Here is a 27,132-nt window from a genome sequence, read left to right as displayed (position 1 = left end):
ACACTCTAGAAAATCAGGAGGCTGATGCAGGAAGCCAGCCTGGACTACATACTAAGGCCCTGTCTCAAAACACCAAAAGAAAACAAACTTACTAATAACAAACAAAAATTATCTCGCCACTAAAATGATTTCTTATCTGTCTCATTTGGATCTTAATCAAGGCTAGTATCAGACATTTTAACGTATTTTATTCTTTGTAATGGACGTAGTGGAGTGGAAGATTTACTCATTACAAATAATTTGAGACTAATCACATATTTTGACATGTGTACAGTTACAAGCAGCATGAAATTTAATTGAAGTAAAAAGTAGAGGTGAGATATGACTATGAAGTAGACTAGATAAATATAACAGAACACCGCTGAGACTTCAGCTGGCCCTGATGAGTCAGGGAGCGCTGTTGTGGATTCAAGGCAGCGTGATGCTGCTCAGGGCTCAGCATTCATAATCTAGAAGGTAGCCCTTTGGATCCTTTAGGTACGAGGTTACATTTTAATCATTTCTTTTTGGTCATCAGTTCCTAAAATCACTGTGAAGAAACTGGCACAGTTTTAAGAAGAGGAATCAGTCTTATTAGAGGGAAGAGGAAAACAGGAGCTTTGAGGAAGCTTACCTTATACAGTACTTAACATCTGTCTGTGAATAAGTCTTTGTGAGGAGTTTGGACCACTAAGGCAGCTTGCTAGCAGACTAGAAGGAGGCTAGCATTTGAAATGTGAATTCTTTCATTTTCGAATTAGTCCAGCTGTTGACATCAATTTTGTCTCTGAAAATGAGATAGTTCTAAAACTTTAAAAGTGCATACAAAAATGTTAACTAATGCTGTCCATTGTCTCAGCAACACAGAAGGTCAGGAAATGACGTTTGTATTACATTAAGGGGTCTGGACTTGGAGTTCCAGGAAAGTTGTGTGATCACACCCCCCCCCCCCATAATAATAAAAGGGGAAAGACAGTCTTTCTAGGGAACACCAAACATTTTATCATCAAGGTGAGAGTTCCTTAATAATCAAGATAGGTGTCTTTCTGCTCTAAAATCTTAATCATACACATCTTTTGGATTTTAGAAGTGAAAGAAAGAGACTATGGATAGAACCGCTGACTGTAATGTTTCTTTTTATGGTTGTAGGCATAATGATTATAAAGTGGTTTCTCCTGCTTTGCGGGCTGTGGGAAACATTGTCACCGGGGATGATATTCAGACACAGGTAAGAATAAGTTGATGACCACTGTTTTGCTTGAAAAGGAGTACATTGAATTCTGTGAACATATTTCTGTTACAATATTTAATTCCATATTATTGAGAAGAATTGAAACTTCATTTTCACAGTTTAAGAATGTGCTCTGGGAGATTAAGTTAGGAGGATCACTTTTTCAAGCCCAGCCTGAGCAATTTTGCAACTCTATCTTAAAATATAAAATATAATTAAAAAGAATTGAGTTCAGTCCTCAGCACTGCAAATAAATAAAGTTTAAAAAATTTTTTCCTAGCTTCTAGGTATCTATTCTCAGTTCATTTGGTAACTGTGTTGACCTGTTGCTTGTAGCACTTTTGAGTTCTATGATAACTTGATATCAAGACATAGTCACACTAAATTACTCCAGTTAATTTCTCTTGGTGCATTGATGATAATGTCTTAAAACTATCCTTCTGGGCTTCAGTGTGTTGCAGTATTTTGATTATTTGTCTAATTGACCATTTCTTTTACCTTAGCAAGATCATTTTTCTTTTCTGTCTTGTTTGTGGGTACTTTGTAGGGGCAGTCCTTTAGCTGCTTTGATAGGTCTTATTTATAGTTTTGTTGATCACCCTATATGCATGGATCGGGAAGAAATCGCTGTTTGCTTTAGCATGTTTTTGACCAACTTCAATTTACAAAGTCATTTAATGTTTTCACTTTTTTAATCTCTAAAATGAGTGAAGTTGGATTTGTTTTCTCAAGTGTCTTCTAACTCTTAACGTGGAGGATGGGGATTTAGCTCAGCAGCATAAGCACCTGCCTGGCAAGTGCGAGGTCATGAGTTCAATCTCCGGTACCAAAAAAAAAAAAAAGAGAGAGAGAGAGAAAAATAAGAAATATAATGCAGTTAACTTCCAGTTTTTTCTACCTTCAAGGGGACTCATTCCTCTATATATTTGAATCTCATTGAACAGCATTATCATTTGTCCATGTCAGGACCTAAGGCATGTATTTCCTTTCTTTTCTCTAACTCTTAACCAGTTATTAAGTCTTTTTATTTTGTATCTACTCATACCTGGCAGTGCTTAGTTTGGACGTCTTAGACAAGAAAAGAACATGTATGTTAGGTTGTATTTTTGTAATACATCTTTGGAAGGGTACATAGAGAATAACACTGGTTATCTATGTGGAGAACTGATTGGGTAGGTTACTGGAATGGAATAGTGTTTTATGTAGTGCTTTTGCTTCCTGACTTTAAACTATATCAGTGTTTTTTTCAGAAAAAAATGGGGGGTGAATTCTAGGATGGAGGTGTAGCTAAGTGACAGAATGCTTGCCTAGCATGGCTGAGGTGCTGGGTTTGATCCCTACCGCACCCCATAAAAAGTTGCAGTATCTCCCTTCTTCTGTTCACGTTCTGTGACTTGCCTTGTTTGGATTAGGTATGACCACTGAGCTCTGAGCCTTAGCACTTACGTTCTTCCCTCTGCGTGGAGCCCCGCCTACCGCCGATACTCACCTTGCATGCGCCCACTCTGCCAGTAATGTTTTCTCATTCTTTGTATCTTGGTATTAATATTTTTTGTGGGAAGCTTTGACCCCAACCTCGCAAGTTAGGTGGTCCTTCTTTTTATCAGCACGCAAATCATACTGTTGTTACTGTCTGATACTAGGTTGTAAAATTCTACAGGTAGTCTGGGTAAGATTTGTACATTTTTGTGCCTCTATAGTCTATTAATTTGTGGCATAGTGTTTAGGGACTCGAAAGATACTTATTGAATGGAATGAAGCTCTGAGTCTGTACAGCAGGTTCGGACCTCTCAGGCTGAGTCCCTCGTCTCTACAGTAGGCTGTTAACATTTCTACTTGCGTGTTTCACGCTACTTACCATGTTATCTTCTCCCTACAAAGCGAGCGCTGAGTCTTGACTTTTCCTATACATGCAAAGCCTCTTGTTCTTATGGTACCCTGCAGTAGCCTGTCTGCATTTTTCTATTTCCTGTGTATACAGTGTCCTCTCTTTTTTTCTTAAAAAATCCTATCTGCATTTCAAAGTCTATTACATGAAGCTGTTTTTTTTTCTGTTCTCCAGATAATCTCTCTAGTTTCTGACATTTTTATTTTCTAGACCTCTGTGTTAGCATTTTAAATATTATTTTGCAACATCTCTTGTACTGTTGCTCGTTCTTTGGGTTTAGACTGTTGAGTGTGAAAGTAATATTTTTCATTGTAGAATATTTATTAAATGGAGAAAAATGTGATGAATATAAAGTCTCATATTGCCACAATCTGGAGATACAACATGTTTCATATGTGCTTATTGTGCAAATCAACTTTTTATTTTAGAATACTTTTAGATTAACAAAAGGGTAATAACAATTTAAGTGAGTTCCCATATATTTCACATTAAATTTCCTGTATCACTAATACTTGTCCTTACCAATAAAACAATATTGAAATGTTATCTAATACCTTTTTATTCTAGTCCTGTCTAGAGTATAACCTTACATTTAATTCTCCTTGTTTCTTTATATTCCTCTAGTCTATTATAGTTTCTCTAGATTTTTCTTCATTTTGGTAACTGTGTGGAAGTTATTGTCAGATACTTTATAGACTCAGTTTTGGTCTGACTGCATTTTTCTCAGGACTAGCCTGGGTTGCAGACAGGTTTTGGATGCTGAATACTACCTCACCTGGGTGATCATGGTTAGCAGTAACAGGCATGTTGATAGCATGTACCCATAATGTAATAAGAATGGCACTATACATTTGTGGTTTCTGCTCTTTAAGAAAAAAATTCTTCAGCGAAATATTCTGTATGAATTAATAAAACTGTGACATATTTGATAATATAAAAGAATGTACATATACAGTACAGTAGGATCAAGTCATTAACCCCCTCAGTGTGAAAATAAAGTATTCCTATTTCAAGTTTTGAGTATTTTGAGCTTTTGTTTTTAATCAGTAATTTTTTTAGTACAGTTCAGATAAACACAATGATCACATTCATCACATGGAACTTGACCCGTGTGTAACACTTTTGACCGGCGCAGCTCCCCAATGAAACAGGAGACAGGAGACGCTCTTGTGGACGACAGTTAACTGCTAGTTTATTTACGCGGGCTCTGGTTTATATATTTGGCCGTGACCAATCACAGGCTGCCACAAGGAAGCAGGGCGGGAATGGGATGCAGGCTCTGGCTACTATATCCAGCTGTGGCCAATCAGGAGTTGCCACAGAGTACGGAGTAGAGCGCGGGGTGCGCACGGGTTGGCTAATTTAAAGAGGGACGTAGCGCATTGCGGAAGCTGGCATGGTCCTTAGTCCCGGGTGGGGTATGGTATGTTGAGCGCCTGCGCCCAACAACTTTCTCTTTTTTTTTGGTGCTGGGGATCAAACTCATATACCCCAGTTCTTTTCCCCATACCCTTCCCCTTCCTTCTGACCCTCTTCCCCTTATTTACAAAAGCTATTTTTTTTTTTTTTTTTACCATTTTATCTTTCTTTCCTTGTTTTTTCTGTTGCCTTTCTTCCTTGCCCCCTTGCCTCCCTTGTGCCCCTTCCCATTTCAACATTTTCTTATTTTACACTGTTATATATTTTGGTCCTTATTTATATTTTCAGTTTCTCATACCAGAGGAAATGCCATATTTATATGTGTTTCACTTTAGTTTTATCACAAGTTGCATCCATTTATCTGGAAATGTCTCAAGTTTATCCTTTATGGCTTAGTAGTACACTGATACATGTAAAAACCACATCTTTATCCATTCATTGGCTGGTGGGTATTTGTGCTGTTTCCAAGATTTGGCTATTACTAACTGTGCCGCTGTGAAAACATGGTTATGCAAATGTCACTGTGGTATATGCTTTTAATTCTTTGGGGAAGACACCAAGAAAGGCAATAGCTGAGTCAAATCCTAGTTTGTTTCTTTTTTCTTTTTTTTTTTGAAGACTGTCCACACTGATTCCCCTAGAGGTTGTGTATGCACTGCTCTTGGTATTCAGTTAACATTCAGTTGTAAGGTTTATGATTTCTTCTGGGTGAATACCCTACATGTAGAATTGTGTTAGTTTATAGCTTTTTAGATGCTACTTGATATTTATTTTCAAAGTGTTTTTACAAAGATCTCTTTAACTGTAAATTTTATTATTTAAGGAGCTGTGTTGTATAGGCAGCAGATGGCCTCATTTTAATTTTCTTTCATTATTCATGAGATAGTTTTCTATCAAAGTTTAGTTTTTTGGGCTGGGTATTTAGCTCAGCAGTTCAGGCGCTTAACTGGTGAGCAGGATGTTGTGAGTTCGATCCACAAGTACCAAAAAAAATTTTTCTTTTTAAGTTTTTCTTTTAATTTCATTTCTCACATCTTTTCACAAATATGTCTTCTCATTGTATGATGCATAAAAATTTTTAATCTTTAAATTATTTTTGAGATGAAACAGTTGTTATTTGGTGAAAGTTTATTTGCCTCCTGTAATTTGTTTTTATGCTTAGAAGAGCATTCATTATCCCCAGTTTAACTATTTACTGATAATCTTTTGTGTGAAGTTTTTTGGTTTTATGTTCCAGTTGGTTCTAGATGTTGATAATCTTAAAAAACTAAAAAAAAAAAAAAAAAAAAAAAAAAACTGTTTAACTAGCTTTTTGTTCTTGTTCTGTTAAATAAAACTCCAGATATTGAAAGAACAAAGAATTAACTTTTGTTTTGTGCATGATTCTTTATTGATGATTTTTTTTTTTTTTTTTTTTTTTTTTTTTTTTTTGTCTTTTTCATTTTTATCGGTACCGGGGATCGAACTCACGACCGCCTGCTTGCAAGGCAGGTGCTTATGCCGCTGAGCTAAACCCCCAGCCCCTCATGATTCTTTATTAATGCCCTCATTTGTTTTTGAATTAGACATTCATTTTCTTGTTTAGCAGTTGATTCTTACCATATAATATTTTAAGCATTCTAACTTTATGATTTAATTTCTGGTACAGTAAGCCCATTTTCATATATATTTGTCTTATTTATTTTTGTAAGCTCTTTGATAGGCTTATTTTCTTCTGTGTCCTATAAAGCACATGCATATATTGGTTTTTGACTGGAAAGTATAGTGTTGCCAAAGGTTTGAAAACTGAGATTTTCTGTTTACTTATTATGTTAATCCATATAGGAGACTCAGCTGTAGGAATAGGAAGATGAGTGAATGATCTTATTGTAATTACTAATATTTATGTAAAGGAACTTATTTATAAAATGTCAGAGGGTGACATCTAGTTTTCCTAAGTTACTTGAGGAAAGATTTATTTCTATTTGGAACAACATAGTAAAACTTTAAACTTTCCCTTTTAGGTAATTTTGAATTGCTCAGCTCTTCAGAGTTTATTGCATTTGCTGAGTAGCCCAAAAGAATCTATCAAAAAGGAAGCATGTTGGACAATATCCAATATCACAGCTGGAAATAGGGCACAGATCCAGGTAATCTCACAGTACAGTCTTTTTGTTTGTGCTTTTATGGGTTGGTAAAATTTTTTTCAGTCAGCCTTTAAAATAAAGTTTTTATTACTGCTTTGAAAGCCACTAACTTCCTACATTCATAGTGTACTTATTTTTTTCTAGCTTATAGTCCCAAAGTTTTACTTAGGTCTTTGTTTTTCTCTTTTCCAATATTTGATGATATACTTAAGATCAACAAATAAGTATCTTGTATTTTTAAATGTTTGGATGGACTTTAAGCATATTGCTTTTACCTTTGCCAAGTAAAATAATTACTCTCCGGTGGATCCATAGCACAGATTGTTTCAATTCCTCATGAAGTCTGGAGACCTATTTTTCTTTAAATGGGTTTTGCCTGTTGGTCAGTGGGAGAGTAACTTGTGTAGAAGACAAGCAGTGGGCCAGGATGTTCATCATAAGCACTGATTGAAATTGAACAGCAGGTTGGAAAAGATAGGATTTAGACTTTAGAAGACTTGGAAATAAGTGGAATCATAAAAGGCATCTAATCTTACAATCTCATTAACCATCATGAATATGTATATTGAAGCATTACAGTCTCGCTTATAAATATATAATTATTATTTACTAATAGAAATAAATTTTTTAAAAAAGAAAACCAAGGCTCAGAGAAATAAAAGTTTCCTCAAGGTTATCTCCATCGAATGCTAGGACCAATAATGGGTATCCTTTCATTGAGCCTACCAGACATCATTCACTGGTGGAACCGTAGCAGTAGCAGTTCTTGACCACGAAGGGCATGGTTAATTGTCCCCAGAAGGCTGAATTAGGAACCTGGATTCATGGCCATAGCGATTGGTAGTATGAGATTTCAGCTCTAGTTGATTACTTGCTACCTCCACAATCTTAGACATAGCGTCTCAGTTTCTTGTTACAGGAAGTGTAAGCAAACCCACTTTATAGTCCTGAGCCAATGTAAAACATGAAGAAAGTAATTTAAGAAGATGACTTTAATAATAATATGTAAATGAGATGGAGTAAAAGTCCTTAATCCAACTAATAACATTCTGATAATCACAGTAGGATGTGGTGACTTGGGAAAGGATAGCAGCAATGAATTTAAAGGACAGGAAGAGATGGACGCTGGATGTGTTCAGCTAGAATGATAAGGAGATTAGGTGACAGAATTGAGGATGAAAAGATACAGAACTTTGTAGAGAGATATAAAGGCACAGCTGCAGTGGAGGACACATCTTGTGTCTGAGATGAAGAGCAGATGTAAAGTAAGCTGCCGCTGCTTCAGGCTGAAGCTTAAGACCTGCGGTGGTAGTTACAGCTCACGTGGCGGGAGAGTGGGTTCAGCGAGAGAAAGGAGAGTAGTGGAGGAACAGAGGACTGAGCTTGTTAGACTTACTAAGGCTGGAAAAATTAGGGACCATAGAGGAGGAAGTTAGATTTTAAGACCGCAGACTCCTTCATGGTTGTTTTGCGTGGTACCATGTATGGCCTGTGTGACTAGGCTAACGGAATGGTTAAGCATAATGAGCACCTTACCTGCTTTCAATTTTATTTTTAATGAGGGGATGGGTGTCATTAGTGAAACTAGTTTAAAGTTATAATTAGTATGTGCTGTGCAGCCTTCTCATTACTGGACACCCACAACTTAAAGGAAGAGTGGTTTAACTTGGCTTCCATTTAGGGGATTCAAGTGTTTCTGGTTCCAAAGCAGAAATGACATGGCTAAAGGATGTGACAGAGCAAAGCTGCTTAGTTCCCGTGCCTGGGATATAGAAGTAAAGATTGATAGAGGAGGGCCGAATGTGGATCTCAGGGCCACGCAGCTGCGGCCCTCCCTGACATACTCAGGAATGTGTTCCTCCAGTCCCGAGTGGCTGCTGAGTCACTCAGAACGATACTGTCAAGAGCAACATCACATAGTATTAGGAGTAATCTTTTCCATTTTAATTTTTCTTTAATTTCAGACTGTGATAGATGCTAACATTTTCCCGGCCCTCATTAGTATTTTACAAACTGCTGAGTTTCGAACTAGAAAAGAAGCTGCTTGGGCCATCACAAATGCAACTTCGGGAGGATCAGCTGAACAGATCAAGTAAGTACTCTTCAGGTAGATCCTGTAAAATAAAAGAAAGTTTACTACAGTGTTTACAACCCTCCTTCCTTAATATTTCCTGGAATGAAAAATTAACTGTGTTTAAGGAATAAGGGGAGAGATGATCTTATTTAATAAGAATGCTTAATTCTGGCCCTTTGGAAAATTGTTCTCAGTGTCATAATTAGACTCATGTACATTTAACTTCTTAAACCTGTCATTTCTTTTTGCTGAAAGTACCTATTGAGATTTCATGCAGTGGAAACACTTACAAGGTAGCTGCAGGCTACTTTGGAGCTGTTGGGTAAGAAACGTGTTGGGTAGTGTTATGTGGAGCTAGCTTTGATAGCCCTTGCTATTTCTAAGTTAGACATCTCAGTAGTAGAATTGACCATACTTGGAAGAGGAATACTTTAGAATAAACTGCCAAATTCAGTAGAAGCACATACCTTCTCAAGTACTATGGTCCTCAGTAAAGGAAGAGATTTAGAATAGTTTTTAGGTAAGTGGTTTGATTTGTAGCAGTAAATGTTAGTGAACATTAAATAAGGCATTAAATATGGAATGGAAGAGAATCTGTTCCTCAAAGGAGCATCCTACAATTAAATGCTGAATTCTTGACATACAGTTTTATTTGTTTGTTTGTTTGTTTGAAGATAGGATCTTGCTGTGTCGTTTGGGCTGGTCTTGAGCTCACTGTGTAACCCAGGCTGGCCTGTAATTTACTAGTCCTCCTACTTCAGTAGCCTCTTGAGTGCTGGGATCACAGGTGTGCAGCACCATGCCCAGCCTGACATCTGATATCATCAGTAGGAAAAAAAAAGTGGTAAAAGGAGAAAGGGAACTTAGACATTCAGCCTGACTTAATGTTACTAATTTGGGAAAATGGTTTCAAAGACTGAAAGCATTCACCACATCCAGATACATAACATCTGACAGACATAGCTACTTCTTACATTGTTATTTAGTAGGTCAGATTTAGGCAGTCAACAGTACTTTGTACTATGAAAAAGAAGATATATGGGGGGCTGGGAATTTAGCTCAGCGGCATAAGCGCCTGCCTTGAAAGCGCGTGGTCGTGAGTTCGATTCCTGGTACCAATAAAAATGAAAAAAAAAGTTTAAAAAAAAAAAGATATATGTATATGAAATAATTTTATAAAGATTAACATATGTAGTATCTATTTCAATAAAGTTTATCTTAGACAAGTTACTCAAGGAAGACATCTTCAGAAGCGTATTATCTTATAGGTCTTTTTCAGATTCTCTTTAAGAGTATGATCCTGGGTTACCAGTGGAGATGGTAATGACATGAAGTAATACAGGATCTTTTTTTAAAAATAAGATTCATATTGTAGTTCAGATTTGTAATCATTAATTGACTTTTTAATACCAGTTGTCTGTCTGTCTCTGCCATTTTTCATTGGGATGAACCCAGGGACTTACGCATGCCCAGCAGGGTATGTTTTCTTTATTTCCTTTTTTTGTTGTTGTTGAGAAGGGGTTTGGCTGCCCAGGCTGACCTCAGACTTGAAATTTTCCCACCTCAGTGTCCCAGCCAGCTAGGATTATAGGTATGCACATCTGTGTCCCTCTACAATGTTTTCTAAATTGAAATAACTAGACATACATGCTTTTTGTTTGTTTGTTGAGACAAGATCTCGCTATGTAGTCCAGGCTGGCCTCAAACTGGCAGCAGCCCTCTTGCTTCTGCTTCCCAAGTGCTGCCCCCATGTGCAGCTAAGCATTAAACCATTTCTAAAATACCGCTGTCTTTCATTAGAAAATACTCAGGTATATTTTGCTGTGTTAGAAAAGTGAATTGCTACATTTCTTTTTAAAAATTTTTAAAATTTAATATATTCGGGTATATTTTGCTTTGTTAGGCAATTGTTACATTCCTTTTATAAAATTTGCCATATGAATTTTGTAAAATTTGCCAAATGAATTATCAGTCTTTTACCATTTTCTTCTTAGCTAGGTGGAAAAATAACTTAAGATAATTGCAAAAATCATAAATTACAGAAAATAAATTGATTTGGTCACTGATAAAGACGTGTATTAAGAAGCTGCCAGTCCATCTTCTGAGGTGGTGTCTTCTTGGGCATCGCTAGTGCAGTGAGTGAGTCCTGCTGCCCGCATGGTTGTCAGCATTTGGCATCCTCCTGTGGGCTTCGGTCATTCCTAATAGTTTTCACCAGCATCTTGCTCTCTTGTAGTTGCCTGATACTGTAAGGAAATGGTGTAGAGCATTGTTTTATAATTGTATTTGTTATATGTGTATCTTCCTTTGTGATCTTTGACTGTCTTTAAATGGCCTTTCTATTTTGTTATTGTTTAAGAATAGCTTGTATGTTTTGACCACCAGTCTTTTATCAGATACATGTTTTGCAACTCTTCCTTTCTGTGGCAAGTTTTCCTTATATGACTATTTCCTTGGAACTACTTTGTTAGATTCATATTTTTTAATGCTACAGTAAATGTTATGCTTTTAATTCCAAATTCCAGTTTATTACATACAGCAAAGCAATTGAATTTTGTTTTTTAACCTTGTATCAGAAAACCTTGCTGTAATTGCTTATTAGTGCAGATTTGGGGTAAGCCTTTAGGTATTTCTCTGCATGGATAATGGTATCATCTGAAAGCAGAGTTGTAGTCAGGCCTTGTGGTACATGCCCGTAATAACAGTACTCGGGGACGCTGAGGCAGTGGAAGGATTGTAAGTTCAAGCCTAGCTTGGACATTTTAATGAGTTCGTAAGCCTGTTTCAAAATTGTTAAAAAGGGCCAAGGATGTAACTCAGTGAAGGTCTTGGGACCATTCCTCTAGTACAACACACATACATACGCCGTTTTATTTTTCCTTCTCTTTACTGTATTAGCTAGGACTTCAGGTGTAGTGCTGAGGAGGATTGATATGAAAGCACACCCGTCCCCTGTTCCCGGGTGTTCTCATCAAGTCTGTTGCTGTGTGGTTTTTATCAAGTTAACAGAGGTCCCTCTATTCTTAGTTTGCTGAGAGTTTTTTTGTTTGTGGTAATGGTAGTTGAGTGCATGGTCTTTGTATTGAGCTTTTTCTTACTCTTTTTAAAACATTTTGATTTGGAGATAGGCTCTTGCTGTGTTGTCTAGATTGGGCTGGAACTTGTGATCCTCTTAGCCTCCCAGGGTACTGAGATTACAGGTTTGTATGCCACTGTGCCTAGCTTTTCTTCTTTTTTTTAAATCATGAGTGTTGGGTTTTGTTATTTATTGAAGTGATGATGCATTTTTTAAATATTAGATCAGCCACAGTAAGTCCCACTTAATGTATAATTCTTTTTACACAGTTATGAATGTGACATTTTGATATTTTATTGTGGATTTTTGCATCTATGTTTTTGCGAGAGTGATCTGTAATTTTTCTTTCTTACAATGCGTAGTTTTGGTACACAGGAAATGGCTGACATCATTAAAAATGAGTTCAGTGTTCTCCCTGTGTCTGATTTCTCGATGAGATTGTAAGAATCCTGATACCATTTTGTCCTTAAATGTTTGGCAGAATTCACCAGTAAGACCATCTCGTAGTGCTGTTTTGGAAGGTTAATTACTGATGCACCTTCTTTAACACATACAGGCCTACTCAAATTATCCATTTCTCCTTGTGTGAATTCTGACAGGTTGTGTATTTCAAGAAATTGATACATTTCATATTCAGTTACTAAATTTATGAGGACAGAGTTGTTTTAATATTCTTCTTTAATGTACATGGGATTAGTAATGAATCACCTTCTTTGTTAGTAATTGTATATCCTCTCCATTTTTTAAACATATTCCTGCTGATTTGAACCACTGATGGTACATGTATGACTGTCCCGTCAGACAGAATGGGTAAAGTCTCATTGACTGGTACTTGCTGCATGACAGTACAGTCATAAATGTACGCCGCAAAAACCACGCATGGTGGCACATTGCTGTAATCCCAGTACTTGGGAGGCTAAGGCAGGAGAATCATTTGCAAGTTTGAAACCAGCCTGTGCTACAAAGTGAGCCCAAGACCAGCCTGAACTACATAGTGAGACCCTGTCTCAAAAAGATAATCAATCAATTAATCAATAAATGTATAGCCCCATTGTGAACGTGTTAAAGAAAAAACAATGTGGAAAGAGAAATAGTGAACGACGTTCACGTCTGTAGAATGCACCTGGATTATCTGCCTTTCCTTACACAGCTTGAGAAACTAGAATGATACTTAATGACATGGGCACCTGCTGAGTGTGATGTATCTCCGTGCTGAGTATGATGTATCTCGGTTTGACTGCATGTTAAATTCTCTCTGTATTAAAAGAAATTCCCTTACATTTATCTTATTCTTCCCATAGGCTTCTCACAATTTACTTTAATAAAATTCTTACCACATTTGAAAGATTTGGCCTCTTGGGTTTGTGCTGGCTTTTAGGAGACTTTAACGTGTGGCTTTCTGTTGAAACAAGTGATATCAATCTAGCCAAAGAACAGGGATTGTTGATACTAAGAATGGAGAACATTTTTCATTTTTTGTTTGTTTGTCTTTTTCCTTTTCATCGGTACCAGGGATTGAACTCACGACTTCCTGCTTGCAAGGCAGGCGCTTGTGCCACTGAGCTAAATCCCCAGCTCCCAAATTTTCCATTTTTTGAAAATCAAAAACCTGTGAAGGGAAAAAAGAATGGATATGTTATTAGAAAATGGGTTTTAATTTTTCGTAGCTTTTTTTAATAAGGTGTAGTTTGTAGAGTTGACTGGTTACCTATTTTTCTCTGTATAATGAATTTTAGGATGACTCTTGACCAGTTTCATGAAAGCTTTCCATAATTAAAAATTTCATTTGCCTAATTTTTTTTGTATTAATTTAGGTACCTGGTAGAACTGGGTTGTATCAAGCCTCTCTGTGATCTTCTCACTGTCATGGACTCTAAGATTGTACAGGTTGCCTTAAATGGCTTGGAAAATATCCTGAGGCTTGGAGAACAGGAAGCCAAAAGGAATGGCACTGGCATTAACCCTTACTGCGCTTTGATTGAAGAAGCTTATGGTAAGATGCTTTGAAGAAACTTATGGTCAAAGATTAATTAGGTCCTAAATACAGTCCAGGAAAACACACAAGACAGTGGATGATGTGGCAGTTGTTACGGAAGTTGCTCCTTCTGTGGACTGGATAGTCTCTCATGTGTGTTTAAAATGGCAGTTCATAATACAGTGGTAGCTTCGTTCAGATGCTTTTGTTTTTGAACAGTTTGGTCTGCAAACTGAAGTACTTGGGGAAATTTTGTCTTTGTGAACTCTACATTATGTTTACAGCCATCTTTCCTGCATGAACACAAATGGTCATCTTTTCCAGAACCTGACAAAGACTTAAATTCATAAACTGAGATGCCACTGTACTATTTTCAGATACAGTCCTGGAAGTCATTTTTATACTATTATAAATAGAGAAGCCTTGTTTACATCCAGGAAGGACACCTGTGATAAAAAGCTTATGAGACTCTCCAATAAAGATTTTCCTTTATTCTTCATTCTAGGTCTGGATAAAATTGAGTTCCTACAGAGTCATGAAAACCAGGAGATCTACCAGAAGGCCTTTGATCTTATTGAGCATTACTTTGGGACCGAAGATGAAGACAGCAGCATTGCTCCACAGGTTGACCTTAGCCAGCAGCAGTACATCTTCCAGCAGTGCGAGGCTCCTATGGAAGGGTTCCAGCTTTGAAGCAATACTCTGCTTTCGTGTTCCCGTGTCAGACCAGGCTACGCAGTCGCGTTCTCGTGTGGAGCCCAGAGTCCTCATGGAGCTAACTTCTCGAATGTTTTCCATAATACTGTTTGCGCTCATTTGCTTGCCTTGCGCACCTGCTCTCTTACACACACCTGGAAAACCTCTGGCTCTCCATGGTGGAATACCATTGTAACAAAAGAGTAACCAGAACGGCCCACTCTTACGGAAAAATCCCTAGGCTTTGGAGATCCGCACTTACGTTAGAGTCGTGGGAATATACACATACTAATGTGGCTCCCTTTTTGTGGCGAAAAAGAGGACTCTTCCTCAATCCCTTTAAAGTGAGGGAAAAAATACTGACATTAAAATATAAAACTAAACCTTCATCTTGAATTTCACATAACTACTTGCGACAAGGGAGATGTTTAGACCTGTTGTGTATACTTCAGAGTACTTTCATGAGTTCTTCCACAGTGAATCCTTGGATTACCTGGTGGCTTTTCTAGCCAAATTTGCATTAATCCTTACTGAGATTGGATGGTTTTCTTTTCTCTATTGGCACCATTCTTCAGATGTTAAAAGTTAAACCATCCACTCCCTCACCTTCAGCCTTCAGTGAATGTGCTTTCTAGTTGTCGGGAATGCTGAGGAATTAACACTTTTAACTCTTAAATGTAATACTGGTTTGCAGATCCTTTAAAGCGGAAAGGAGAGGAGCACATATTAATGTGTATGGCTTTTGCTTCTCTTTGGTCTTATGTGTCTTAGGATTTGGAAGTGGTTCAGTTCCAGTGCTGGTATGAAGATTTAGTCTTTAGCCTAAACACACCTATCTTGTAATTCAGTTTTAAAATAAGAAAAACAAACCCTCCAATTTTCCCAGACTCAACCAGTGTGATGAGAGGCTGTGTTTCTGCAATATAGAACAATGTTTCAGGCTTTGTGGTCCTGATCAAGGTCCTCAGTGAATTGGAGTTTACCCTAGGTGCTTTTCTCCTCAGAATGGCAGATAACACTTTTAAAGTTACTTACTGGTTTTTCCCCCTTAGGTGCAGCTTGATTCTAATATAGTTGTACTGCGTATTTGATCCCTGTAACATAGCTTCCTTATCTTTAAAAATCAAATCTCAGTATGACCTGCTTACCCCACATAAGGGCAGTGATCTTTTTCTCCTAACCTCATGGTTTCCTCATCATTTTTTTTTAATGCTAGTGCCCTACCACACCCCAATAAAACCAGTGTCCACCTTCTGGCTCATTTAATGGTGACTGCAATCTGTACATGCAAATGGCGCTTCCAGTACTCTGTTCACTGATCCACATTTGTGCTTGGACTGGAATGAAAAAATAAGCTTAATTGCCAAGAGAACTGCAAATGAGTTCAATACGACTTCTCGGTGCTAGTTGGCCATCATGATTCAATGTTGGGATACTGACAGAGAAGATATTTTGATGATGTTCTGTTCAAAATGAATTCTGAAGGAAAAGTTGCTCACTTCTGTTTCAGAGCATATCCTTTTAAACTTCCTTAGAACTTACACTCTTCTAGAATTCGTTGTAATCCCAAAGTAAAAACTATCTGGAGTTGCCCCTGACAAGCTATTATTCGTCTCTGGTAAATCCTGCTGAATGTAGGGGATATTCAGAGCTTTCATACCTCATCATGATATTTAAGCAGCCAACTTATGTGACCTGATTTACACTTCTTTAAAAAATTCACTTCATTCAAAGTAGATTCAAAGACAAAGGATATTTATCAGCCAAGAGTGTGATGCATTCTTCGCTTCTAGTCTAGTGTCTGTGCTCTGGGATGGATACTGTCTGATGTTTATTGTTATTGATGGAGCAGCCACTGCAAAACTTGTCAACTCCAATCCATACTGTTATTTTTTCTAGTGCTGCTTTGTGCTGAGAGAACATTTTAGTTTACCGCACTTGACCTGTAAAAGACTTTGATTCTTTGTAACTTTAGGGATAAATTAGGTGGTTAATTTAAAGAACTTTCAATGTTGCCTTTACATCACATTAAAGTATAACTTCTTTCAGAAGGGTAATAGAGCACTGATTCATAGTAAAAATCTTGTTTTTAGCTTTGACCTTTTTTGTGGCTGATTTTTTTTTTAAATTGTAAATTACTGGTAATGTGTCATTTCTATAGAATGTTTTAAATTATGTACCTTCTATTAATTTTTTTCATTTTATGAATCAATTTGGGTAAAACTATAAAGCACACAACATTGTCTCCCCACATTAGTAAGAATAGCATATAGTGGGAATTTTTGTTGGCAATTACAGGAATCTCAATGAATGAATTAAAACAAAGTCTACTTAACTTATGTGATCTATTTTGTCTAAAACAGAAGAATTTATCTTGCTCCTGGTCATAGAAGTTCATGAACCTTAACATCTGAAGTAAACCTTTTGTGTTTATAATAAAATGCTTTTTTAAGTATAAAAATTAAAATTGATTGAAGTTAGATCCAGCATAATTCATATGTGCTGGAGCTTGATACTGGTAAAGCAGTCTTTTGTAGAAATGGCACTGTAAGAGGGAACTATAAATTCTGTTTTTCATACCCTAATAATTTCTCAATTTATTAGTTTATTGAGTACTTTTATCTCAAGGTGTTTCTCATACAAGAACATGTCAGTTTCAACACAAGAAATCTTGTGGCTTCATATATTTATTGAGGGAATGTGGCTTTGTTTTTCCTTCCCTTTTTTTCACCCCTCCCTTCAAAATTTCAAAGTATGTCTTTGTAATGAGAACTTTGGTGGGCAAAAATCATTCAGAGAACTTGTGAAGGCACCTGGTGTCTGAAGGATCAGCAAGTAGATATGGCTGGATGGAGAAACACCGGGGAAGATAAAGATGACGGATGCAGCGCTTGCTGTTCTTGTCAAGACCCTTTTTAATTATTGCCTCTGTCAGTAGCACTGCTTTTGAAAACTCTTGTCCTAGAATTGTTTCTTCCACATATCAGATAAAGTTGGACTCTGGGTCATTTTCAGCTTTATTGTCACAGAAGAAAAAAAGCAATTGTCCCATAATAAACCTGAATTACTACCAGTTGCTGCTGATTCTAAGAAAAAATATGTCCTAAGTATATTTTATCAACAAGACTGTCAACTAAATCCTTTATTGTAAATAGCTACTTACAGGCAACTTGGAGTTTATTTCTCTAGTGCTAAATAAACATTTCAGCTATTTGATCCCCCACTTGAGGATGCATTATAAAAAGATTTTCCTTGGATCAAGAGATTTTTCAGTGGTTAGTTTTGTGAAAAATGTCCAACTGATAATTGCTAGGGGTTGGATTTTTATGTAAATAAGAAATTGATGTCTAAGATCTTCAGTAAACAAAGGGGTGTGGTTTGCATTTAATTTATTTACTGTATGCTACCTTCTACCTTCCAAAGTTTGCTCATTTGCAGATAGATATACCTGTAAATGAAAGCTTCAAATGAAATATGTTGATATCCTGGATTAGTCAGGCTATTTTCTTCAATTGTTGAGTGAACAGATTATGTATCTGCTAAGTTGTGCTGGTTTTTCTGTCATCAAAAGTTAATTTTTTAAAAATGTTAAAAGTAATCGAAGGCTAATAATTGAAGATGATACAGTAAGATATAAAAACACTTCCATAACATGCTTTATTGTTAAAAAAGAATAGGTTATTAGAATGGGTACCTTGAGCATTAGAAATACAATTTAGACAGAGAATTGGGTTGCTTTTGAACATAAAATGCATCTGTAACCTTGGAATAAGAAGGCCAGAAGAAGTTCCATTTTATTTCAGCTAAGGATAGACAAAGACACCCGATTTAAATTTCCTACAGGTTAGATAAAAGCACCTTGTTTATGTGAGCATCTGTTATGTGCCAAGCAAGACTTAATCTCACAGCTGTTTGTGATGTGGATAATTACCATTATATCATAAATGACTAAATACAAACTTAGAAGTTACTTTGTTCCAAGGTCACAATACTGGCTGCTCAAGAGAGAGGAGGAGGCCTGGAGTCTGTCTTAAGTTAGTCATTTGTTTTGTGGCAATTCTGTACTTCAAACTCCAAAAGTAGATTTCGCCTAGTCATGGTCCCTTTTGTTGGGCATATTCTTCCTGATTTCCTCCACATCACCACCCTTAAAATGACTCCACTAGTTGTAAGTTGCTTACAGTGTACACATGCATGTATAGCCCTTTAGCCCAAACAATCTTCCCTGCCTGGCACTAGAAATCTATATAATCAGTCATTTGCAACCACACAGGCTAAAATTATGCAAGTGATTTTATTAATAACTAAAACGTTTCAATTCAAGTGTACATAGAGGTGTTGATGCTGAAAAGCAGCCTCTGGATTGAATCTGCCACTTCCTAAAGGAGTATCATTCCATAAATAGCTCCCTTTATTCTATTTCTTGAGTTTCCTTCTCAAGTCATTTTGACCACTCTGTGGTTTTTGCAAGTATTCTGATGTTGATTTGGGATGGTTCTAAGGATCCTTTGTAATTCAGGCTGTGGGTGAGTGCCTTGTAAACAGGAGGCATTGGATAGAAACTAAGAATGAAGGAATATGCTTTTCTGTATGCTTGATGAAGGAAAATACAAAGTCATTGTTTCATGTTTGATGCCATGATTAACAGCTATCAAAGCAAGGGTCCCAATTGAGTGTTTTAAATGTAGTTACCTTTCAAAAGACATAATATGACCTGAAGTTAACAAAAGCAAATACTGTCATGGCAGAGATCTGTTACGTAACAGGTTAGAAAAATTAATGGAAGGGCCGGGGATTTAGCTCAGCTGCATAAGCGCCTGCCTTGCAAGTGCACAGTCGCGAGTTTGGTCCCTAGTACAGACAAACAAAAATTAATGGATAGATTCTACATGCTAATGTATAATGAACCCCAAGTATTTAACATATACCCAAAATGTCCTGTATATTGTGGTAGATTTTAAAGTTTTTATCAGATATGTGTAACTGATGTAGATGCTAGTGGGTACCTCTGGGTAGTAAATGAATTTTTCATTTTCACACGTTCTGTGGCATGAGAAGAACACTATCCATTCCTTCAGTTTAAATGACAGATGGGTAGGAGAAAAAAGATCATGTATTTCTTCATTCCATTACTCATCCTTCTTTTTTTATACTGGGGATCAAACTTAAGACCACCTGCTTGCCACTGAGCTAAATGTCCAGCCCTCAGCCTTTTTTTTTTTCTTTTTTTCTTATTTTGGAAGTTCCATCGACCAGGAATTTTTTTCTGAAAACAAACATAGTGAAGCAAAACACAGGCTATTTATGCACACAGTATTGTTTTATCTGTAGTATAAAGTTGCAGGGTTTACAAATTAAGTCACCTTGGATGGCTGTTTCCCTGTTTCATTCCATTTGAGAATCATTGTTTAACCTCAAATGAATATGGGGTCATTTATGTGATCACTCGTTTTTGCAAAAAGTAGAATTACATTTATTCATAGCTGCATAACTTGAGGAAACTATAGTAGAGTCCAGTATAGGGTCTGTAATAAAAATGAGTCTTACCCATTATGTGGGCATAGCATTAAGGTAAAGCCACAGACTTGAGAAAATGAAGTCTCAGAGACCACTAGTGGTGGTGGGAGAGAATTTCACGATTTGAGAGAGGCCAAGACAAGCTGGGCTGTAAGCTACCAAGTATAGAATTTGCTAAGGTTTAAGTTATTCTGAGGAGAGTCCTCTTGGGAAGTGACTAAAGTTTGCTGGGGACAGTTCAGTTTAAATTTGTCCAATTAACATGTTATATGTTTTGTCTCTTTTAAAAATGTCCGTTTGCCACCCATATCCAGTCTAACCATACACGTTCACACATTGCTAGGAGTCTAAAGGATCTGGGTATGTACATAATCGTTACTGCTTGATTTTGAGAGCTGGATTTCGTAGTTGAGCTGGGATAGCTCAGTGGTAGATAGAGCATTTGGAGGCCTACTTTGGAGCCGTATCACTGCAAGAGAGGACTGAAAGTTGCTACAAAGAAAGGTATTCAAAGCAGTCCTTAGTTAATCCCTAATCTGGGCCATAGTTAGGTATGGCAGATACACTTTTTTTTTTTAAGAAATCTGCCCATTTGTGGCAACATTTTTGTTTAGAGTATTTGCAAATTTTACTGAAGGACAAGGGAAATCCTTCAACTAGATGACTCAATTCCAAAACTTGGGATATTTAATTTTTTTAAGATAGTTTCACTATGCAGTTCTGACAGGCTTTGAATTCACTTTGTAGACCAGGCTGGTCTTGAACTTCAAAGCAGCCCTCTTGCGTCAGCCTCCGGAGTGCTGGGATTACAGGTGTGCACCAACAACACACCTGGCTTCTTCGGATATACTAAAGAAACTAGTTGATTTCTACAAAGTTAACGTCTAAATCACCTATCTGGTGAAAATTAAGGGTGGCAAAATAAAAAGGAGGTAAGCATGGAGAGAATTTTGATTGGGAAGCTTATCATTTCTACCACTTCGGACTTTACCTGTACTGATGATACTCTGCTCCCATGAGCTCCACTTGCCAGTAGCCCACCCCAGCCTCCTATGCCCTACGCACTGCTTCTGCCTTTCCAAAAGACCTAAAACTATGAGATTCTTAGTCCTAACTCATAAGAGTTACTTGTTAATATCAGGACATGACTAATGAGTAAACAAGACTTGGTTGTATTGTCTTTTATTTACATGAGTTCTTGAGGCTGTTCTTAACCCACACATGAAAAAGTGGATTTTGATTCCATCAGATTTTGGGGAAATCTGGAGAAAAAGAAAAAGTCTGGTTATTCCTGTCAACACATGCTTAATTCTGTGTCTTCCCTCATTTGTGATATCTGCAATGAATTAAATATACTCTAGTATGCTTTATCCTAGTCCTTACATTCCTAATTCTGTAGTTACTGGAAAAACAAATTTGCTTAAATTCTTTGAAAAGGCCTAAATTTTGTCCCTTCCCTGCTAAACCCAGTCAGCCTTGATTGTCTGAGTCCAGCTGCTTTGTTTCTAACTGTGCTGGGTCAATTTGACTATCTCCAGCTTGTTTCCCTTAGTTAAAAGAACATATATTGTTGGGCCAGGGATTTAGCTCAGTGGCAGAAGCACCTGCCTGGCAAGCATGAGGTTGTCAGTTCCATTCCTAAAAATAAATAAATAAATAAATATATATTGTTCCCAACTTGCTTCAAGGATTTTGTTTGGGACAAAATAACGCAGGCAAAGACACCTTTAACTTTGCTTGCTCCACTCAAATCCCCTTTGTCTCCAGGATGTTCTGATATTATGGTAAATGATTCATTTTAAGCAAATTCATTTACAATTAGCTTGCCTGAAAATAGGTTACTTATTTCAATTCATGTCAATGGTGATAACCTGGCACCCGCCTTGCACTTCCTGCTTGCAAACTGTATTTAAATGAACTCAGAGCTGACTCTCTGGCTGGTGATTTGGATTTGGATTCTGTTATAGTCCCCCAGCCCGCTGGCGTAAGATCAATAAAGCTGCCTTCCAGATTCCTCAGTAAAAAAAAAAAAGTTCCCCTCGGTGCTTTCAAAAGTTAGTAGAAAATGGAAATAGTTTGCAGAATCCAGGCTAGTCCACGTTGAGAGGAGGAAAGGGGAGGGAAAAGGCAGGGTTTAGTAAGAACTGAAGTTTAAGATATACTGAAGGAAGAAAAGTTTTAGAAATCTTATACAGAGGAGTTTCATGGAGATCATGCTTTAGTAAACAGCTAAGAATAATTATAATTTGCGAGTGCTCTAACAATTTCAAAGATCCAGTACTGTTCTGTTCTACTCCCGATGTGTTCTTGTGTTTCACTCTTAGTTTGCACTAGTTTATAAATCTAATCCTTGTCCAAATTTCAGACTACAGTCATAGAATATGTGTTTTTTACTATTAGTTTTATTACAGGTAAGTTAAAGATATATCGTGCCTTCTAAAGCAGACCCTTTTCCAAAACGTTGCCTTTTAATTCTTGGATAAGGAAGATACTTGCCTTTTGACTTCTTAGCTTGGCTATCAGGTTAGCCTTTTTATACAGAACCTTTTTCTCTCTCCTCGGGTACTGTAACAGCAATCGCAAGGATAATTCAGATTTCCAAATTTTTGGTAAGCCTTGCTAATTAGTAGCTTTCCTCTTAAGAGTGCAGAGTTCACCTATTTTAACAACCATTTCTTAAAACTAGGCAAAAGTTTGTTCCAAAGCCTAATCAAAAATAGCCTAACTCGGGTCGTAATCATCCACGCACCCTTTAACCTCAAGCACTTTTAAGGAGATAAACGTTCCTACTTTATGTTTTACTAACATTAAACCATCAGGGCGAAAACAACTTGTGTGTCTCCGGATACAGCAGTAGGTATTCTTCCGGCCCTTTAAGACCTCTAACATTCTACATCCTTTCTTTTTAAAGTGTTCAGGGAAACGAGTTTCACGGAAAACTTTAAAAGGTCTTAGAATCTGGGCATGAATTCTGCTCCACTCTCCCTCCCCACAACGACCAAGCAGGCACAAAGGCTACCAGGATTAACACCACACAAACGGAAGGGGGCAGAACAAAGCCACCCGCGGAGCCTGCGCAGGGTCACAGGTCGCGGCGGGTGGGTTGACCCGGCCGGGCTTCTGAAATACTCGCTGTTCGGGCCTCTTAGGTGGCAAGAGTGGGCCTAAGTCTACAGCTAAGGGTATCGGCAAGGTCTCCTGAGTTTTCAAAAAGAAATGCATGTTCTTGGAAATAAGATTCGCTGCTTCCCACACTAACCTGTCACATCGAGAAAGGCACTTCCGTCCGCAGGGCGGGGACCGGATGCGAGCGCTGGAACCTCCTTTGCGCAGGCGCAGACAGGCGCCTCCCATTGGTGCTCTCTGTGCACATGCGCTCTGTTCCCCTTTCCCTGCTGGTGACAGACGCTAAACCCTGCGACTATTATGGGAGCAAGTTTTCCAGCCAGACCTATCTTTTCGATGATTCTCTTTTAATTTTTTAAATATATCTGAAGCAGTGAGTGATTCGTGGATCCAAAAGTACCTGGTCTCAACACAGGGGAGCTGGGAGCAGGGTCGTGGAAAATAGTTTATGGGAGTCAGGTCTACCCCGGACGCCCTAGGTTAGTACTGGCCCACAAGCCATGGAGCCTTTCGGAAAGTGCCGCATGCAAGTATTTCGCAAAACAGAGGAAAAACTAAAGTAGGCCGGGCCATGTTGTAGATTTAGGTCAAGTCAGTTTAAAAACGAAGGAGAAATTGTAATAATTCGAGACCGTACGTTTTAAAATCTGATGATTATCTCCTGTGTAGGTTGGGGCAGAACTTCTCATTCGCCGCCTGTCTTGGAGCTTTGGAGTCATGGCGGCAGAGGAGCCCCGAGGCGCCTTCTCATCAGCCTGGCGGCACCAGGAAATGCCTACAAAACCGAACTATGCGCTCAAACTTACTCTTGAGGGGCACACGGAAGCAGTGTCTTCAGTTAAGTTTAGTCCTGACGGGGAATGGCTAGCAAGTTCTTCTGCTGATAAAGTAATTATAATTTGGGGAGCATATGATGGGAACTACGAGAAAACCCTATATGGCCACAACCTGGAAATATCAGACGTTGCCTGGTCATCAGATTCTAGTTGTCTTGTTTCCGCTTCAGATGATAAAACCCTGAAGATATGGGATGTGAGATCTGGAAAATGTTTGAAAACACTAAAGGGACACAATGATTATGTCTTTTGTTGTAATTTCAACCCTGCATCCACGCTAATCGTTTCAGGATCTTTTGATGAGAGCGTGAAAATATGGGAAGTGAAAACAGGAAAGTGCCTTAAGACTTTGACTGCTCATTCTGACCCAGTTTCTGCTGTTCATTTTAATAGCACGGGGTCCTTGATAGTGTCAGGTAGCTACGATGGCCTCTGTAGAATCTGGGATGCTGCCTCGGGTCAGTGTTTAAAAACACTTGCTGTTGATGACAATCTTCCTGTCTCTTTTGTAAAATTTTCTCCAAATGGTAAATATATTCTCATTTCAACTTTGGACAGTACACTTAAACTGTGGGATTACAGCAGAGGCAGATGTTTGAAGACATACAGTGGTCATAAGAATGAGAAATACTGCATATTTTCCAATTTTTCAGTTACTGGTGGAAAGTGGATTGTGTCTGGCTCGGAGGATAACCTGGTGTACATTTGGAGCATTCAGACTAAAGAGATTGTACAGAAATTACAAGGTCATACTGATGTTGTGATTGCAGCAGCTTGTCATCCTACAGAAAACATCATCGCCTCAGCAGCACTGGAAAATGACAAAACAATTAAACTATGGATGAGTGACTACTAAACCTTTGGAAATCAAGTAGTAAAGCCAAGCTGCCAAAAAAAAAAAAAAAATATATATATATATATATATATATATATATTTTATATTTTTATATTTTATATATATTTTAAGTCAGGTGGTGGCACATGTCTATAATTCCAGTACTCTGGGAAGTGGAGGCAGAATGATCTCAAATTCAAGCCCTGTGTGGGCAATTTAGTGGGATCCTATCTCATGGGGGTGGAGGCTAAGAATGTAGCTCAGTGTGATAGTCCTGGGTTCAATCCCCAGTACAAACCAAACAAAATCCAGGCATGATGACACATGCCTGTAATCCCAGTATTCAGGAGGGTGAGACAGGAAGATTGCCGCCAAGTTTGAGCCCAACCTGGGGTACATAGTTTGAGACCAGCCTAGAGTACATAGTGAGATCCTGTCAAAAAACTGAACAAAAAAGCAGTAACAAAAAACTTAGATGTTTGAAAGAATGACTTCTCTTAATTTTGGTATGATTTTTGTTTTTTTTTTTTTTTTAAATTCTGTTCAGTTGCAAGATTTTGAAACTTACCAAATGAAGAGTTCAACTAGCAAGTATATGACCTGGGACTTATGCCTGCTAATCTTGAGGTTTGCGAAGAATCTCATGTGTTTGTCCCTAGAGTTTCCCATTCTGTTGCATCTCAGTGACTGTCCTAGAAGGTCATTATATTTGGGAAGTATTTCAAAGTAAAGTCAACAAGACAAGATGACTAACTGAGAGAAGCAAGTGAGTTGGCAGTTTTTGTTTTGGAAGGTTGGAACCTGGATAGTGATGACAGACATGGAGGGGAGGTAAAGTGGGTGATGATAGAATATGAAGCCATATCAGGTCTGAGTTGGGAAAAATAAGTCATGGTTAGGTTCATCCTAAGAGTATAAAAGTTAAAGGACCCTGTTGTGATCTAAAATGTCCCCTGAAGTCCCATGTTTTTGAGGTGTGTCTTCTGGAAGGTGACTGGATTCTGGGAGCACTGTTAATGGATCAATCCACTGATGAGTTCATAGCTGAATGTGCTGTTAGAAAGTACAGCCCACATAGAGAACAGCTAGCACTTATTGTTTGATCAGTTTTGCGTGCTTAAACTTGGTAATCTGAGCAACTATTTTGAAAATAGCAATATGCAATATAACTATTGTTAATTTCTTACCATCATTTTGAAATGCCATATAATTTTTGTTTTATTCTCTTTAAAATTAAAAAAATAAAGTAGTGCTGGGTTGCAGGAAGGTAAAAACAGGTGTGACCTAGAAGGGTGTATTTTTGTCGCTAGCTCTTCTCTCTGATTCCTGGCTGCTCTAGGTTGAGCACCCATCCTCCATGCCATTTTTCTGCCTTCCTTGGACTCAGATGACTATGGACTGAACTCACTGAAACTGTGAGCCAAAATCTCTTAAGTTATGAGTGTTGGGTATTTTGTCTTAGTAACAGGAATGTGACTGATACAGACCTCTGTTATCATATTAGGCAAACTCTGTATCTGAATAGTGACAGTACTTTCCTTCAGTATGTGACCTATTACTCCTACCCGGTACTTGAGATTCATTTGAGAAATCACTTCATGGCTTTATGACTTCTTGCCTCCTGCCAACCTCAGTGCCCAGCTGAGTTAGGTGTTCCTGCTTCTTCAGTTTCTGTGGTTAAGTTCAAAACAATTTCTTCCCCCACTGCTAAATTTGACTGGCTTAAAAAGAAAAAAAAAAAAAAAAAAAAAAAAAACAATTTCTTTACTGATTTGTGTTGTAATGGTTACCTGTTTTTGTACTGTTGATTTTTGCGTGGAGAAGGGATTTAAATGCTTAATGAATGACAGTGGATATCACAGCTTCATTCTTTGCTTTTGATAAATTTTAGTATACATGCCCCAGACTATTACTGATTACTGTGGAACCCTAGCCTCATACGTTAACTTTATTTACACAGGAAATAGGAAATGCAAGGTGAAAAATTTATAAAGTAGAAGCTAGACATGGTGGCACATGCCTGTAGTCCCAGCTGCTGAAGAGGTAGAGGCAAGAGGACTGCCAGTGTAAGGCCAGTCTGGGCAATGAGCAAGACTGTCTCAAGGGGTTGGGAAAGCAGCTCAGTGGTAAAGTGATCCTTAGCATGCCTGAGACCAGGTTTCAATTCCCAGTACTTTGAAAGAAAATGGTTTCTGTCTGTTATACCTAGAGAGACATAATAAATATGGGGGGGGGGATGTAGACATTAACAAATAGTAATTTATAGGAATTTCACTGAAAGCAACTATAGCGAAACTTCTCCTCTTTTTGTATGTAGTATGACCTGCTAATAGTAGTCATTAAATTTTATTGGG

The 27,132-nt window shown here is 37.8% G+C and overlaps 2 protein-coding genes and 1 long non-coding RNA gene across 6 annotated transcripts in view; 2 read left to right on the top strand and 1 right to left on the bottom strand.

Moving 5' to 3' along the window:
* Kpna1 (karyopherin subunit alpha 1) overlaps positions 1-16,563 on the top strand; it is a 71,538-nt gene extending 54,975 nt beyond the window's left edge. For all 3 annotated transcript variants that reach the window (XM_003464161.5, XM_063225082.1, XM_063225081.1), the window contains 5 exons: positions 1,129-1,207; positions 6,521-6,646; positions 8,608-8,735; positions 13,608-13,786; positions 14,274-16,563. In XM_003464161.5, coding sequence (XP_003464209.2) covers positions 1,129-1,207; positions 6,521-6,646; positions 8,608-8,735; positions 13,608-13,786; positions 14,274-14,461 — 700 coding nt within the window. In that variant the 3' untranslated portion in view covers positions 14,462-16,563. The remainder of the gene's footprint in view (positions 1-1,128; positions 1,208-6,520; positions 6,647-8,607; positions 8,736-13,607; positions 13,787-14,273) is intronic.
* On the bottom strand, positions 10,565-23,277 carry LOC106026328 (uncharacterized). Its single transcript, XR_010039451.1, has 3 exons — positions 23,241-23,277; positions 13,128-22,638; positions 10,565-10,963 (listed from the first exon to the last, which is right to left on the bottom strand). It is a non-coding gene; the product is annotated as an uncharacterized LOC106026328 (long non-coding RNA).
* A 67-nt stretch (positions 23,278-23,344) lies between these two features.
* Positions 23,345-26,632, top strand: Wdr5b (WD repeat domain 5B). 2 transcript variants are annotated; one of them, XM_013146384.3, is made up of 2 exons: positions 23,345-23,480; positions 23,777-26,632. In XM_013146384.3, exon 2 carries the CDS (start codon positions 23,825-23,827, stop codon positions 24,797-24,799), a length of 975 nt encoding a protein of 324 aa, XP_013001838.1. In that variant the 5' UTR covers positions 23,345-23,480; positions 23,777-23,824; the 3' UTR covers positions 24,800-26,632. The 2 variants fall into 2 exon arrangements, with proteins under 2 accessions (XP_013001838.1, XP_003464210.1); XM_003464162.5 differs by having other exon boundaries at positions 23,352-23,586.
* Positions 26,633-27,132: the final 500 nt, after the last annotated feature.

The sequence above is a fragment of the Cavia porcellus genome, unplaced genomic scaffold (genome assembly GCF_034190915.1).
Source record: "Cavia porcellus strain 051 isolate PalLab524CR breed Dunkin Hartley unplaced genomic scaffold, mCavPor4.1 scaffold_15, whole genome shotgun sequence".
In the NCBI taxonomy this organism is placed as follows: Eukaryota; Metazoa; Chordata; class Mammalia; order Rodentia; family Caviidae; genus Cavia; species Cavia porcellus.
This window is presented reverse-complemented; position numbering and strand designations above follow the sequence as displayed.

Bases quoted from the DNA above. Each gene is read 5' to 3' on its own strand.
- Wdr5b (XM_013146384.3), top strand. From the start codon at position 23,825: ATGGCGGCAGAGGAGCCCCGAGGCGCCTTCTCATCAGCCTGGCGGCAC.